The sequence below is a fragment of the Gymnoscopelus braueri genome, assembly GCF_963280865.1.
Source record: "Gymnoscopelus braueri genome assembly, chromosome: 13".
NCBI lineage: Eukaryota > Metazoa > Chordata > Actinopteri > Myctophiformes > Myctophidae > Gymnoscopelus > Gymnoscopelus braueri.
Genome location: NC_137615.1, coordinates 50,302,610 through 50,315,459, shown reverse-complemented (window position 1 = coordinate 50,315,459; position 12,850 = coordinate 50,302,610). Strand labels below are relative to the sequence as shown.

At 41.3% G+C, this 12,850-nt stretch overlaps 1 protein-coding gene across 2 annotated transcripts; it reads left to right on the top strand.

The window, feature by feature from the left end:
- Positions 1 to 463: 463 nt before the first annotated feature.
- On the top strand, positions 464 to 11,585 carry LOC308098214 (5-hydroxytryptamine receptor 3A-like). Of its 2 annotated transcripts, none has more exons than XM_080446474.1 (10): positions 464 to 595; positions 3,348 to 3,417; positions 3,663 to 3,829; positions 3,951 to 3,995; positions 4,104 to 4,213; positions 5,318 to 5,490; positions 5,604 to 5,767; positions 6,009 to 6,213; positions 6,325 to 6,483; positions 10,596 to 11,585. In XM_080446474.1, exons 2-10 carry the CDS (start codon positions 3,378 to 3,380, stop codon positions 10,844 to 10,846), a joined length of 1,314 nt encoding a protein of 437 aa, XP_080302600.1. In that variant the 5' UTR covers positions 464 to 595; positions 3,348 to 3,377; the 3' UTR covers positions 10,847 to 11,585. The 2 variants fall into 2 exon arrangements, with proteins under 2 accessions (XP_080302600.1, XP_080302601.1); XM_080446475.1 differs by having other exon boundaries at positions 6,325 to 6,614; positions 10,596 to 10,756.
- The last annotated feature ends 1,265 nt before the right edge of the window (positions 11,586 to 12,850 follow it).

Genomic DNA, 12,850 nt, shown 5'->3' with positions numbered 1-12,850 from the left:
TCCCGCCTCTGTCATCTCAAATTGTTATCATTACTGTCATTACTTAACCATGTAACTGTAAGCCCTATTTTGTCACCAGCTTGTAGATCTAATATTTCTACAATTCATGCAATTTTCTAAAATGTTCACAAATTATCATATTTTTTTTGGGGGGGGGGGGAGTTTGATTATTATTATATATTTCCCCCGGCTGACATGCCCAAAATAGGGACAACAGGTTGAAAGTGCTTAAAATCAAATGAAATTCATTCTCACAACATCAAGATTCAAGGTCTAGGTTGATGATGTAAATTGATATCAAATCAATCAGCTACTTCCTCTATTCTAACCCAACCCCTTTTAACAAGCCTGTAGCCTCTCCTCCCCCTAACTGACCCTCCTCTGTAAGTGAATAACCACGGCTGGGAAGTGTATTGTAGGAGGGAATGGGATCTGTAATTCAACACACCCATTAGACTGACCAGCCACATCAAGGAAAACACATGTTTTAGGGCTCAACACTGCTGATTCACTGCTGATTGAGACAATACACACAGTCACACTGAGACACCACTGAAGAGGCATACACGCACACACACACTGCTTTCCATCAGGGGTGAGTTACATTTTTGTTAGTCAACGTCCTTTGGTATGGATAGTTTCATGCTAAAGCTCTCTTCTCAACCTCTTGAAGAAGAGTCAGGTACAGTCAATTGTGTTAACATGTTTGTTTTTAAAGCTGTATTACTTAGCTTTAATATCCTACCCGGGATTCAAACTCAGGTCACCAATGAGAGCGAAACAGTTCTTACTGTTACTTATTTGGAGAGCACATTTATAGACAGTTAGCTTTTATAGTTGAAACATTTTACAAATTCACAAAGGTCACACAAAGGGGAGTGACAGTACATCTGCCTGTGTGAGTTTGGGTTATATATTGGCTCCTCAAAGAGAGACACAAAATCTACACTGTGGCTTGGTTTTCATAACAGTCCCATGCGTATGTATACACTGAGATAAACAAGCTATAGAAAATGCGTCAAAGGGCAGGACATAACCAAAGACTTGTGTCTGTGGGCTACTGTGTGCATTTTCAGTCAGAGGAAGACTCACAACAGTTTCTGTAGCTAAACTCAGTCACATACTCTTGTTGAGGTCCGCTCATAATTCCGACCTCCCATTATTCCAACCAGTGGTGGAAAAAGTACTCAAATGTTTTACTTAAGTAAAAGTATCAATACTGCAATGTAGAAGTAGGCCTACTACTCTGTTACAAGTAAAAGTCTGGAATTAAAAATTTACTTGAGTAAAAGTACAAATGTATTGGTATCAAAATATACTTAAAGTACACAAAGTAAAAGTACTAACATGTTTGAAAATAGCAGATCTACAAGCTCACAACTGGTCGCAACGCGACACGTTGTGAGCTTGTAGATCGTCTATTTTCAAATAGCCTAGGTATAAAATAGGTTATAACGTAATACTGTATATCTGCAAAGTAACTAGTAACTAAAGTTTTCAAATAATTGTAGTGGAGTAAAAGTACAATATTTGCCTCTGAGATGTAGTGGAGAAGAAGTAAAAGTATAGACAATTGGAAATACTCCAGTAAAGTAAAAAAATACCTCTAAATTGTAGAGTACTTGAGTAAATGTACTTAGTTACTTTACACCACTGATTCCAACGTTCCATTCGTACGACAAATGTTATAGGTTAGTGAGAGGTTAGGGTTAATTCCCATTAACCCTTAGTGAGAGGTTAGGGTTAATTCCCATTAACCCTAACCTCTCACTAACCTATAACATTTGAATTAGAGTATAGGGTTAGTTATAATGGAGCCAGTCGGAATGCTGAGCCGTCGGAATAATGACATAGCACCGTTTTGTTAGGGGTATTCTGAGGTAATCATTGCTCAGTCAATACATTGATCACCTTAATATGATTTTTTATTTGTTTTAATCTGTTTAGCTGCTAATTACTTTCCTATGACCTTGTTTAATTCAAAGTGTACTTTTCCCCTGCCTAGAAATGTAATGGAGTCAAAACTAGCCTATAGTTGTCTTTGAAAAGTAGTGGAGTGAAAGTAATAGCCTACGTATCCAAAAATACAAAAGACTCAAGTAAAGTAAGTACTCAGCAGATATCTCTAATCGATTGGCTACACAAGACTACCAGGGCTGTTCCTGTGTTAATTGGTGTGGTGCCACTCCTCCTTGATTCATTGGGGTTCACATTCAAACAAGCAAACAAACCTGAAAGTGATTGCACAGTGGATGATATGAATGGTTGTTTTTATTGTCTCCGCCAGGCCGGACGAGACTGTTTTCACTCCTGTCCTTCCGTCTGTCCGTGTGTTTGTGAACAGCTAATCTCGGGCACCATTGGACCGATCGGCCTGAAACTGTGCATGCACACTACGCCAAGGAAGGACCTCTGAGTGCCACTGAAAAATAAATTAGGTTGAGGTTCTTCCTTGGCGTACTGGGAGTGTGCGTGCAAAGTTTCACTGCAATCGGACATGATTTGTGACATTTTGTGTAAAACAGGGCCCTCCCACAAATTGTTAAAGCCAACCGTCATAGAATCTGACACATTTGACGGATGCATTTCGATCACGTGGCCATTGAGTTTTGTGTGAGTTTTGAACAAAATCTGTAGGAGTAGTGAATGTGTTTTAAAGAAAACGCGAAATGGCGGAAAATGTTGTCAGGCAGAAATGGGAGTTGCGTCATGATCCAAGGAATCCAGGGGATAAAAATGGTCCTACAGTTCAAGAGTTATAGGCCAACATGTGAGGGCCCTGTTATAGCAGCACTATGAGGCTGATTTGAAACATTTGTTTCTTCCTTGGCCTGCTGGAAGTGTACGTGCAAAGTTTCATGGATGGACAGACACAAACACTCGGACAGACAGGAGTGAAAGCATAGTCTCTGCCCTTTGGCCATCCTGCCTTCGGCCGTTTGGCCTGGCAGAGACAATAACAGCAGTACAAATATTGCATGTTTTGAGCTTGTAGATCTGCTATTTTAAATAACAAAATTGGGGAAACAAGTGATACATTTTGAATATTTCATATAACATTTACGGTTAGATGTCATTGTGGTGTAGCACTCCTCTGCTGTAACCTCAGCAAACAAGCAGGTTCAATCATCTGGACAAACTTTTCATTAAAGCACTTCAATCAAACAACAGAATAATGTCAGGGAAGATGAATAGGATCATAAATCCTACCTTTATTACACAGCCATGTTGATGTTTCCAAGGGATTAACGAGTAATAAAATATGATCTGCTACTATGTACAAACACTGTCCTATTATTACACAACCATGTTTGAACAAATTATCTCTTTCTCCATCCATAAAACAGGTGGCCAGCCTGCTGCACAGGCACACTGCGATGCTGTTTCCACAGGCAGTAGCTTTTCTCGTCCTGATGGGTGAGTTATTAGTAATTAGTTAGTTTGTTCTAATTTAAAAAAAGAGTAGGTTGTTTATTATATATTTTTTATATATTATACACTGCTGCTGTGAGTTCATGGTTCATCTGGCTGATGCTTGACTGAGGCAGTTCTCACGGAATATGACTTGCTATTGATTGTTCTGAAGTTGACTGTTGTTTTTGTTAGTCATTTTGTTGATGTGCATGTGCTCTATAATTGCGAGTCTTGTTTCTTGTCCATAGCTGGTGTTTCTAATAGTCAGGAGGTTGACTGTTCATACTTTGCTCTGCTGGATCACTTGAACCTGACAAGCAAAAGTTATGTGCACGCAAATGTTCGGCCTGTGAAAAACTGGACAACATCATTGCCCGTCGGGTTGGATTTTATGTTATATGGTATCCTGGAGGCGGTAAGGACCCTTTATGATATTGATCGAACTGCATGGAGATTTCATGCCACTTTAATGTAAAATGTTACGCTCCACTGTGCTTACTAAAAATATCTAACAAAGTGATCCCGGTTCTGTCCAGAATGCAAAGTCTCAAACCGTCACCTGCCATTCCTGGATCACGATGGTGAGAATTGTAGTAGGAATTGTTGATAGAAAACTAAATGTTATTTTGGAGGTGAAGTATACAAATAAATAATTGTGGGGACTAAACTAAACCTTTCTGTACACGCAGGGCTGGACAAATGCATTCCTCTCCTGGGATCCTAATGAGTTTTGTGGAATAGATCATCTTACAGTTCCAAGAGACATGCTGTGGTTCCCAGATATAGCTATCATTGAGGAGTATGTCAAAGTCAGCTTGTTAAAGCAAAACATAAATTACACTGCAACTCCTTGGGCCTTTTGCACAAATCTGTAGTTAAGTCGAATGGATAAATGGATCAAGATATGCAAAGGATAAACAGACACACATGATACATTTTGTGGAGGACAGTCTGAAGATGCTGTATAGTCAGTTTAGTCAAATGAGCAAAAAAGATAGACCAATGGGATAGGTTTTATTTGTTTTACAGTTTACTTTATGATAATAATAAATATATGTGATTGCATTAGGCAGATTTCCTGATTAGAAAGAAAATAGAAGAATCAGCTCATTATGATTATTATTTTTACATGATTATTTATATATGATTATTTATAATTCAACAGACACTGATGCATCTCTGACTGTAAGCAGCTATATCAGGAGGTTTAATCATTCCCAAATTGCATATTGGCATCTGTTTTTCCATGCCGCCTTCCGAATATAACTCTGTTAGCCCATTGACTATTACTCATCGTTACTGTCGGGCAGAAACCAGCTAACTCAATTGAACACCCTTTACGTCTGTGTGTTGGTAAAAAAGGTATTGAACCAATGAAAAGTATTAAAAAGCGCTTCTGACAAAACCAGCTAACTCCATTTTGACGCTTTTGCATTGTTTTCCATAAATCAGTGCTATTGAACACCCTTTACGTCTGTGTGTTGGTAAAAAAAATATTGAACCAATGAAAAAAGCGCTTCTGACAAAAGCAGCTAACTCCATTGGATCCTCAAACGTTCTGCTAAACCAGCTAACTCCACCAAAGGGGAGCTGACTCCAGGCTCCACCCCCTTTTAACCTCCAACCTCATTGTGAGCTTGGAGGTCCATTCAGCTGTTCTTATCAATGATGAACAAAACCTCCTGACTCCACTTTTTGTTTAGTTTTTTACATTTCCTGAAAAAAAAAACATTTTGGAGTTACAGTAGCAGGTTTCTGCCTGACAGCAGAGTCATGGTACTGTGGTAGACTTAATATTATTGCATGCTGACATTTTTTACAAATGGTGTTAAATATAACAATGTGTCATAGATAAAGTCTTCTTTCTATAAATTATTCACTTAATCTTTCTTCTGCCCGTCAGTGTATCTGACAGTGGAGGTACTACAAAGGGCCCATATGTCAGTGTGGATTCCAAAGGTTTGATAGTTGCAACTGAAACTCGCAGATTGACCACCACGTGTGTGATGAATCTTCAGAACTTCCCGTTTGATACACAAAAATGTAACATCACATTTACATCCATGATCCAATCAGGTAAGTCATATTAAAAACGATGTGCATGCATGCATGTTACCAATACATTGTCATTTATGATCAAGACTTAATTATGTCATGTTAGTTGATCAAATGTGTTTTCATCTTCTCAGAGAAAGATATAATGTTGGATCAATACATGAATGGCTCTGAAGTTACCCGGCTTTCTACGCAATACATGATTACACAAGGGGAATGGGAGCTCGAGAAAATCACCATTAATAAAACCAGTCATGAATATGGCAGTGGATCAAGTCATTCAATACTTACTTATGAGGTATTAAACAACACCTGGTCTGATAACAGTGTCTCCCACTTGGATCTCGGAGTTCATGTGACCAGTCTATGTTATCATTCACCTGACCTTTGGACAATTGGTTTCAGCCGGCTGTCAGTCGGTTCACATACTGCTCACATGAAGTCTGAGATACACAAAGCTACACTGTTCCCTCAAAACCCTTACAATTTTTTTAAGAGGTGAAACTAATGAAATATTTTCTGTGACCCTACAAATCCAGGTCACCATAACTAGGAGACCGATGCTGTATGCAATGAACGTCATACTGCCTCTCCTCTACTTCCTGGTCCTGGATGTGGCTTCCTTCTTCATCAAGGAAGGAGAAAAACTGGGCTTCAAAGTCACCCTCCTGCTGTCCATCTCTGTCTTACTGCTGATTCTCCAAGACATGCTGCCCTCCACCACTGAAAAGTTACCTCAGATAGGTGAGGGAACCTTTCACACCTGGGTGTACAGACTAAACTGGAGAATAAAGCCATGCATTTTCCTGTGTTCCCCTCATTATCAATGCTGGTGTCACTCTGCCCTTATTGTAGCTCTGTACTGCCTTGTCATCTTCACATTGATGACCTTGAGTGTCCTGGAGACCATGATGGTAAGCTTCCTGGTGGACATGGATGGTTATGTCAGTCAGGATGCTCTGACTACCACCAACCCCTCAGATGAGACCATGGCAGAAACCGTCCGTCTCAAAGGCATGTCATTCGATCTAAAAAGAAGCTCACCAAAACCAAAAGTAGAAAAACTGCTCCTCGGAGCGTACATCTCCGCCAGGTCAGGTAGGTTATTGTGGGCCAGCAATGTTTGGAATTCAGTGATTATAGAGGTGAGTGGAATCTGTTGAAGTTGAGGGATTAATGTTGATGAAGTTATTGCACAATAACTTTAATATCCCACCCGACACAATATGTTGATTTGTGGGATGTGCGTGCAAAGTTTCACCGCAATCGGACTGCGTTCATGATTTGAGGCATTTTGTTCAAAACGAGCCACTCCTGCAAACTTTAGATGCCAATCTTAGCCAATCAGGATGGAATATGAAAAATCAGACAGATCTGTCTTGATCACAATACTATTCACCTTATTCCTGACCTTCTCCAGAGCGCCGCCATTGCCTCTTACAGGGGGCGCCATTGAGTTTTTCTCTGAGTGCTGCTTCATTCAATATCTGTTCACTTCCTCCCCATTAGGCTACTGCAGGTGTAATGCAGGTAATCAGTGTGTTGCCAGATTTTGCAAAAGAAACAAGCGGCCAGGTCTATGAAAAGAAGCCCAAAGGAAGCAACTAGGCTCAGTTGTACCACTTTACATTGGGTATATGGAAATAGCAGATCAACAAGCTCACAATGTGTCACGTATCACAACACGTTGTGAGCTTGTAGATCTGCTATTTTCAAAAAATATCGGGAAAACAAAAACATTTTAACAAGACAAATCTTTTATGGGGGTCCCTGGCACCACATATTTTCAGTTGGGGGTCTGCAACTCTGCGGACAAATACATATTAATCTGGGGGTCCTTGACATGAAAAAATTTGGGAACCACTGGTTTAAAAAACATTAGAAAGCAAGCCCAACGCATTCACTGCCAAGGGTTTTCTAAAACAGGCTGCAGCCTCTGCCAGCATTTTCAACAATTTTCTTACCTTTTTAAGTAGTCACAGAATATGTATCTCCAGTATGATCGATCCGCTGATGGTTGCTAATCACGAAGGGTTTCACTGTGCTTCCAGAAAGAAAAAAAAAATCATCGCAACCTCCCGTTCGTTTGTTATACGCCGTTGAAAATAGCATGTCTTGCCAAAAATGCATATTAAAACACAGGAGCCGAGATACTGAATATTTCCCAAATGCCTTAACCAGGAAGTGAAAGGAGCAGTAAATCTTTGGATCACGTTATCTCCTGGTCATGTGAAAAAAAAGGCAAGTGTTGGATTTTAAAGGACATTTTAAAACGTCTTTGGCAGTTATGTGTAGCAACTACACTTAAAACTAGAAAAAGTGCTCCTTTTGTGGCCTCCTGGTGGCGCTATAATAGGCCAACGTGAAAAGGGTGCCATTTCTTCTTAGGCCTTGCACGACAATCGGACACTGACTGCATTCATGATTTGAGGCATTTTGTTAAAAACATTTGTTTCGCTAAATTAGACCTGTTGGTGGCGCTATAACAGGCCAATGTTAAAAGGGTGGCATTTGTTCCTCAACATAGTGTGAATGTGCGTGCAAAGTTTGAGCGCAATTGGACGCTGCGTTCATGATTTGCGGAATGTTGTTCAAAACAAGCCAATAATGCAAACTTTAGATGTCAATCTTAGCCAGTCAGTATGGAATATGAAAAATCAAACACATTTGTCGTGATCACATGACTATAGAGATCATGTACCGATTTGCGTGAAATTTGGATAAAATTGGAAGGAATAGTATAAAATAATGTGTTTTACATAAGTCGGCCTCCTGGTGGCGCTATAAAAGGCAGATGTGAAAAATGCAGGGCAAAGGTTTTTCCTTGACCTCTAGGGAGTGTGCATACAAAGTTGTACACAGATAGGTGCAGTTATAGGTAAAAACACGAATCGGCCTGTTATAGCGCCGCCATGAGGCTGATTTGACAAAATTCAAATGGTAGTTCTTCCTCGGCCTAATGGGACTGTGCGTGCAAAATTTCACGGAAATTGCATGCTGTGTTCATGATTTGAGGCATTTTGTTCAAAACGGAGCACTCCTGCAAACTAAGGAAGACATTTTTAGCCAATCAGGATGGAATATGAGAAATCTGAAAGACCCGTTTTGTTTAATGACTATAGAGATACTGTGTACCGATTTGCGTGACCTTTGGACAAAATCTGTAGGAGTGCTGTCCAAAAATGTGTTTTGCACAAATCGGCCTCCTGGTGGTGCTATAAAAGGCCCATGAGAAGAATTTGGGGCAAAGGTTCTGAATTGGCATCCAGGGAGTGTGTGTGCACAGTTTCGCTGCGATCAAGACAACGGTGCCAGAGATTAGCTGGTCACAGACGGACGGACACACGGACACAAGGACACACACACGGACGGACGGACGGGGTGGAAAACATACTCTCTCGCCATGCCTTTCGGCCTGGCGGAAACAAAAAGCCCCAAATTGCTTATTAAGCAGACATGGCAACACTAGAAAACAGGAAACTCATTGGTATGGGGCTACCCACCTCCCCTACTCATAGAGTTAGGGCCATGAAGAACGCAGGAAAGTAGACAATGCTCTGATTAAAATGCACAACAGCCTGCAACATGCCTAAACCAAACACATTTCAAAAACTACAAAGACAAAAAACATTTACAAAACAAAAAAAAACACAACAAACAAACATAACAATTTAAAAAAGACAAAAAAAAAATGGGGCTAGCGGTATGGAGCCTTCTTGTGGCGGCCCTGTTCTCACTAATTTCACTGTACCACCCACTTCTCTACAATTGCTCATTCCTTTCGATTCTTCTTATTGTTATTTTCGAGCTGCGTTCGCTTCCCGCGTTCGCGCGTCTTACTTGTATATCTAGAGGGCGGATTGCCCCGCCTCCCAGCTATTAATTTATATAAAAGTTGCTCAGAGGCGTTTGAAGCACCCGGAAATTGGGTCCATTGGGTCTAATAGAATCTGTCTGCCGGAAGTACCAATATTGGGTCGAAGAGGCTTGTCCATAGTGTTATGAGCAGGCACACAAACGGTAGATGCATTTTAAATGCGGATGTGTTGCATTCTCAGATTGACCACCAGGCGATGGCTGCTTCACTAGTCTGCCGTGGCTCTGGGGGCTTGCCCCTAATCCCCTACCTGGCCACGCCCACAGTGGGCATGGCCAGGCCCACAGTGGGCGTGGCCAAGAATAAGGTGAATAGAAATAATGTGTACCGGATTGGGTGATGTTTCATGTTTGAACAAAATCTGCAGGAGTAAAGTAAAAAACATGCTTTTTGCAAAAATCGGCCTCCTGGTGGCGCTATAACAGGAGAATGTGAGAAGGGTGGCATTTCTTCCTCGACCTAGTGGGAAATTGCGTGCAAAGTTTCACTGCAATCGGACGCTGCGTTCATGATTTGATTTTGATTTTGATTTTGTTCAACCCGAGCCTCTCCTATAGGAGACTCCTGCAAAAATCGACCTTCTGGTGGCAAAAAGTGGGTGCAGAGGGTTTTCCTTGGCCTCTAGGGAGTGTGCGTGCAAAGTTTCATGCCAATCAGACCGATCAGGCCTGGCGGAGACAATAAGGATAACTATAGACACAATGGCTGTTTGTTCATCTGCAGTTATTTCATAGATATATCCTCATGATGGATTATTGTCTCCGCCAGGCCAAAAGGCATGGCTAGAGAGCATGTTTTGCACCCTGTCCATCCATCCGTCCGTGTGTGTGTGTGTGTGTGTGTGTGTGTGTGTGTGTGTGTGTGTGTGCGTGTGCGTGTGCGTGTGCGTGTGCGTGTGCCTGTGCGTGTGCCTGTGCGTGTGCGTGCGTGCGTGTGTGTTTGAGTGCAACAAAATGCATGAAATCATGAACACAGCATGCAATTTCCGTGAAATTTTGCACGCACATTCCCACTAGGCCGATTTCTTTTTTATATTACTCCTACAAATGTTGTCCAAACATCACGCAAATCGGTACACATTATCTCTTTAGTCAAGTCATCAAGACGCATCCGTCCAATACGTCCGATTTTTCACATTCCAGCCTGATTGGCGAATTCCAAACATTGCTGGCCCACACTAACCTACCTGACCTGTGCTCCGAGGACCACTTTTTCTAGTTCCTTTTGATTCATTATTTCACCCTTTCAGAACCTGGTGGAGATGGTGTGAATGGTGAGGACAAAACAGTGAGTGATGCTATGCTGCTGAAACTGATCCTAGAGGAGGTGAAAGAGGCTCGTCAGGACTGCTTCTCTGCTGCTAGGACAGGACAAGACAAGAAGAAGTATGGATACTACACTACAATAGCCATATACATAGATATTGTGTTCTTGATAATGTACGTTATTACCATTGTAGCATTTCTGGTGTACATGTACAAAGTGTGGGTTAAGCATTGAATATGAATAATACAATTATAGATAGGCTACTATTGAAGGATAACAATCAGATATATGATGTGATATGGGTATCTACAGCAATTATAATGCAGATGTTCCATTCTAAACCAACTTGTGAGAGACAGGCCGGGTTTGTACAGCATGGCGTCAAATAGGCCTAGCTGTCTAGAACAGGGTCTGTATGTATCTCTGTCCGTCTCTATCTCTGTATCAATCTGTATGTATGTCCTCACTAAAGTAGACCAATCACAGCTCTGCTCACACTGCTAGGTGCATACAGTGAACCACGAGGCCAAGCTCCATAGTCAATGTTTTCACAAATGTTAGGTGGTGATGTAGAGGCATTTTTCATTATGCATATCATATCACTTTAGCTCAATGTAAAAACATAAGATTAAGGAAAACAGTTCTCTCACTACGAGTAAGACTGAAGTCATGTTTTCAATTGACATTATAATATGTAGACCGTTTATGTAGGAGATTCAAGCCAGTTAGCAAGACAAACTGTCTGAAAGCCTTTTCAAATGCACAAGGATGTGACACTATTATTCAACTTTGTGTATTGTTCTTATGGTTCTAGCACTGGGGCACCACACCATTATTTGTGTATTCTATTTCAATCACATTATGGATTCTGGTTCAGATCATAGCCATCCCCCTTTTTTACTTATTTGTTGTCTCTCTGTATTTAACTGTGAAAAAATAAATGAACTAATAAAGACGGACAAGTTAAAGATGACGTTGATTCTGTCTCATAACTTCACACAGAGCTGACTATTTTGGAAAATGTATGAGCCTCACATTAGACACTAATCCCAGCCTATATAGCCTATTCAGCTGGATCAATAACCTTTGTTCCACCGACCCTCAGCACAGGAGCCTCCCAGTTATGTGTTCTGGGCCCCCTTTACTATGTGTCTTGAGACAACTTGTCGTGATTTGACACTTTAATAACAATTTAATTGAATAAAAATGTTTTTGTCCGGTGTCAGATGTTTGTGAAACCATTAGCTGAGTGGGTTTAAATGGGGGGAAAGTTCCTCCAAATGAGGATCATTTGCAAATGTTACTTGTTTCTTTCAAATGTAACTTGAACTGCTTATAAGACTCACATGCACAAACCAGGCACAGACCCATGGATGCAAGCACACGCAAACACACGCGCACGCGCGCACGCGCGCACACACACACACACACACACACACACACACACACACACACACACACACACACACACACACACACACACACACACACACACACTCATGCTCACTGTAATTGTCGTGAGCGGCCACTTTTTAACATTATAATTCTTACTGTCTGCCATTTTTCTTTTGTCAATAATGACATGCCCAACATACTGTAGGGCCGTCAGGTTTCATCCATGCATTCATTCATTCATTCAACCTTTATTTATTTCCTCAGAGATACATTGAGAGCAGGACCCTCATTTTCAATGATGCCGAGCCCGAGATTACAAAAGGCACACAGTGCAACACAACAGTCATACTATTGAAATTAGAACAGGATAAAAACAAGGTGTACTGTAAAAACAAGCAGACAATAAGCAGTGTTGGGCAAGTTACTTTTAAAAAGTAATTAGTTATAGTTATTAGTTACTGCTCCAAAAACGTAATTAGTTACTTTACTAGTTACTAAATTATGAAAGTAACTAGTAACTAGTTACTTTACTTTACTTTTTTTTTTAAAGAAGACAAAATTTATAAAATAAAATAAAGAAATATATATTATTGTCTCCGCCAGGCCGAAAGGCATGGCGAGAGAGTATGTTTTACCCCTTGTCCGTCCGTCCGTCCGTCCGTCCGTGTGTCCGTCCGTCCGTCCGTGTGTCCGTCCGTCCGTCCGTCCGTCCGTCCGTCCGTCCGTCCGTCCGTCCGTCCGTCCGTCCGTCCGTCCGTCCGTCCGTCCGTCCGTCCGTCCGTCCGTCCGTCCGTCCGTCCGTCCGTCCGTCCGTCCGTCCGTCCGTCCGTCCGTCCGTCCGTG

Excerpts from the sequence above, each read along its gene's own strand:
- LOC308098214 (XM_080446474.1), top strand. The coding sequence starts at position 3,378 with ATGCTGTTTCCACAGGCAGTAGCTTTTCTCGTCCTGATGG. Across the intron at positions 5,491-5,603 it reads TACATCCATGATCCAATCAG|AGAAAGATATAATGTTGGAT; the intron begins GTAAGTCATATT and ends TCATCTTCTCAG. Across the intron at positions 5,768-6,008 it reads ATTCAATACTTACTTATGAG|GTCACCATAACTAGGAGACC; the intron begins GTATTAAACAAC and ends CTACAAATCCAG.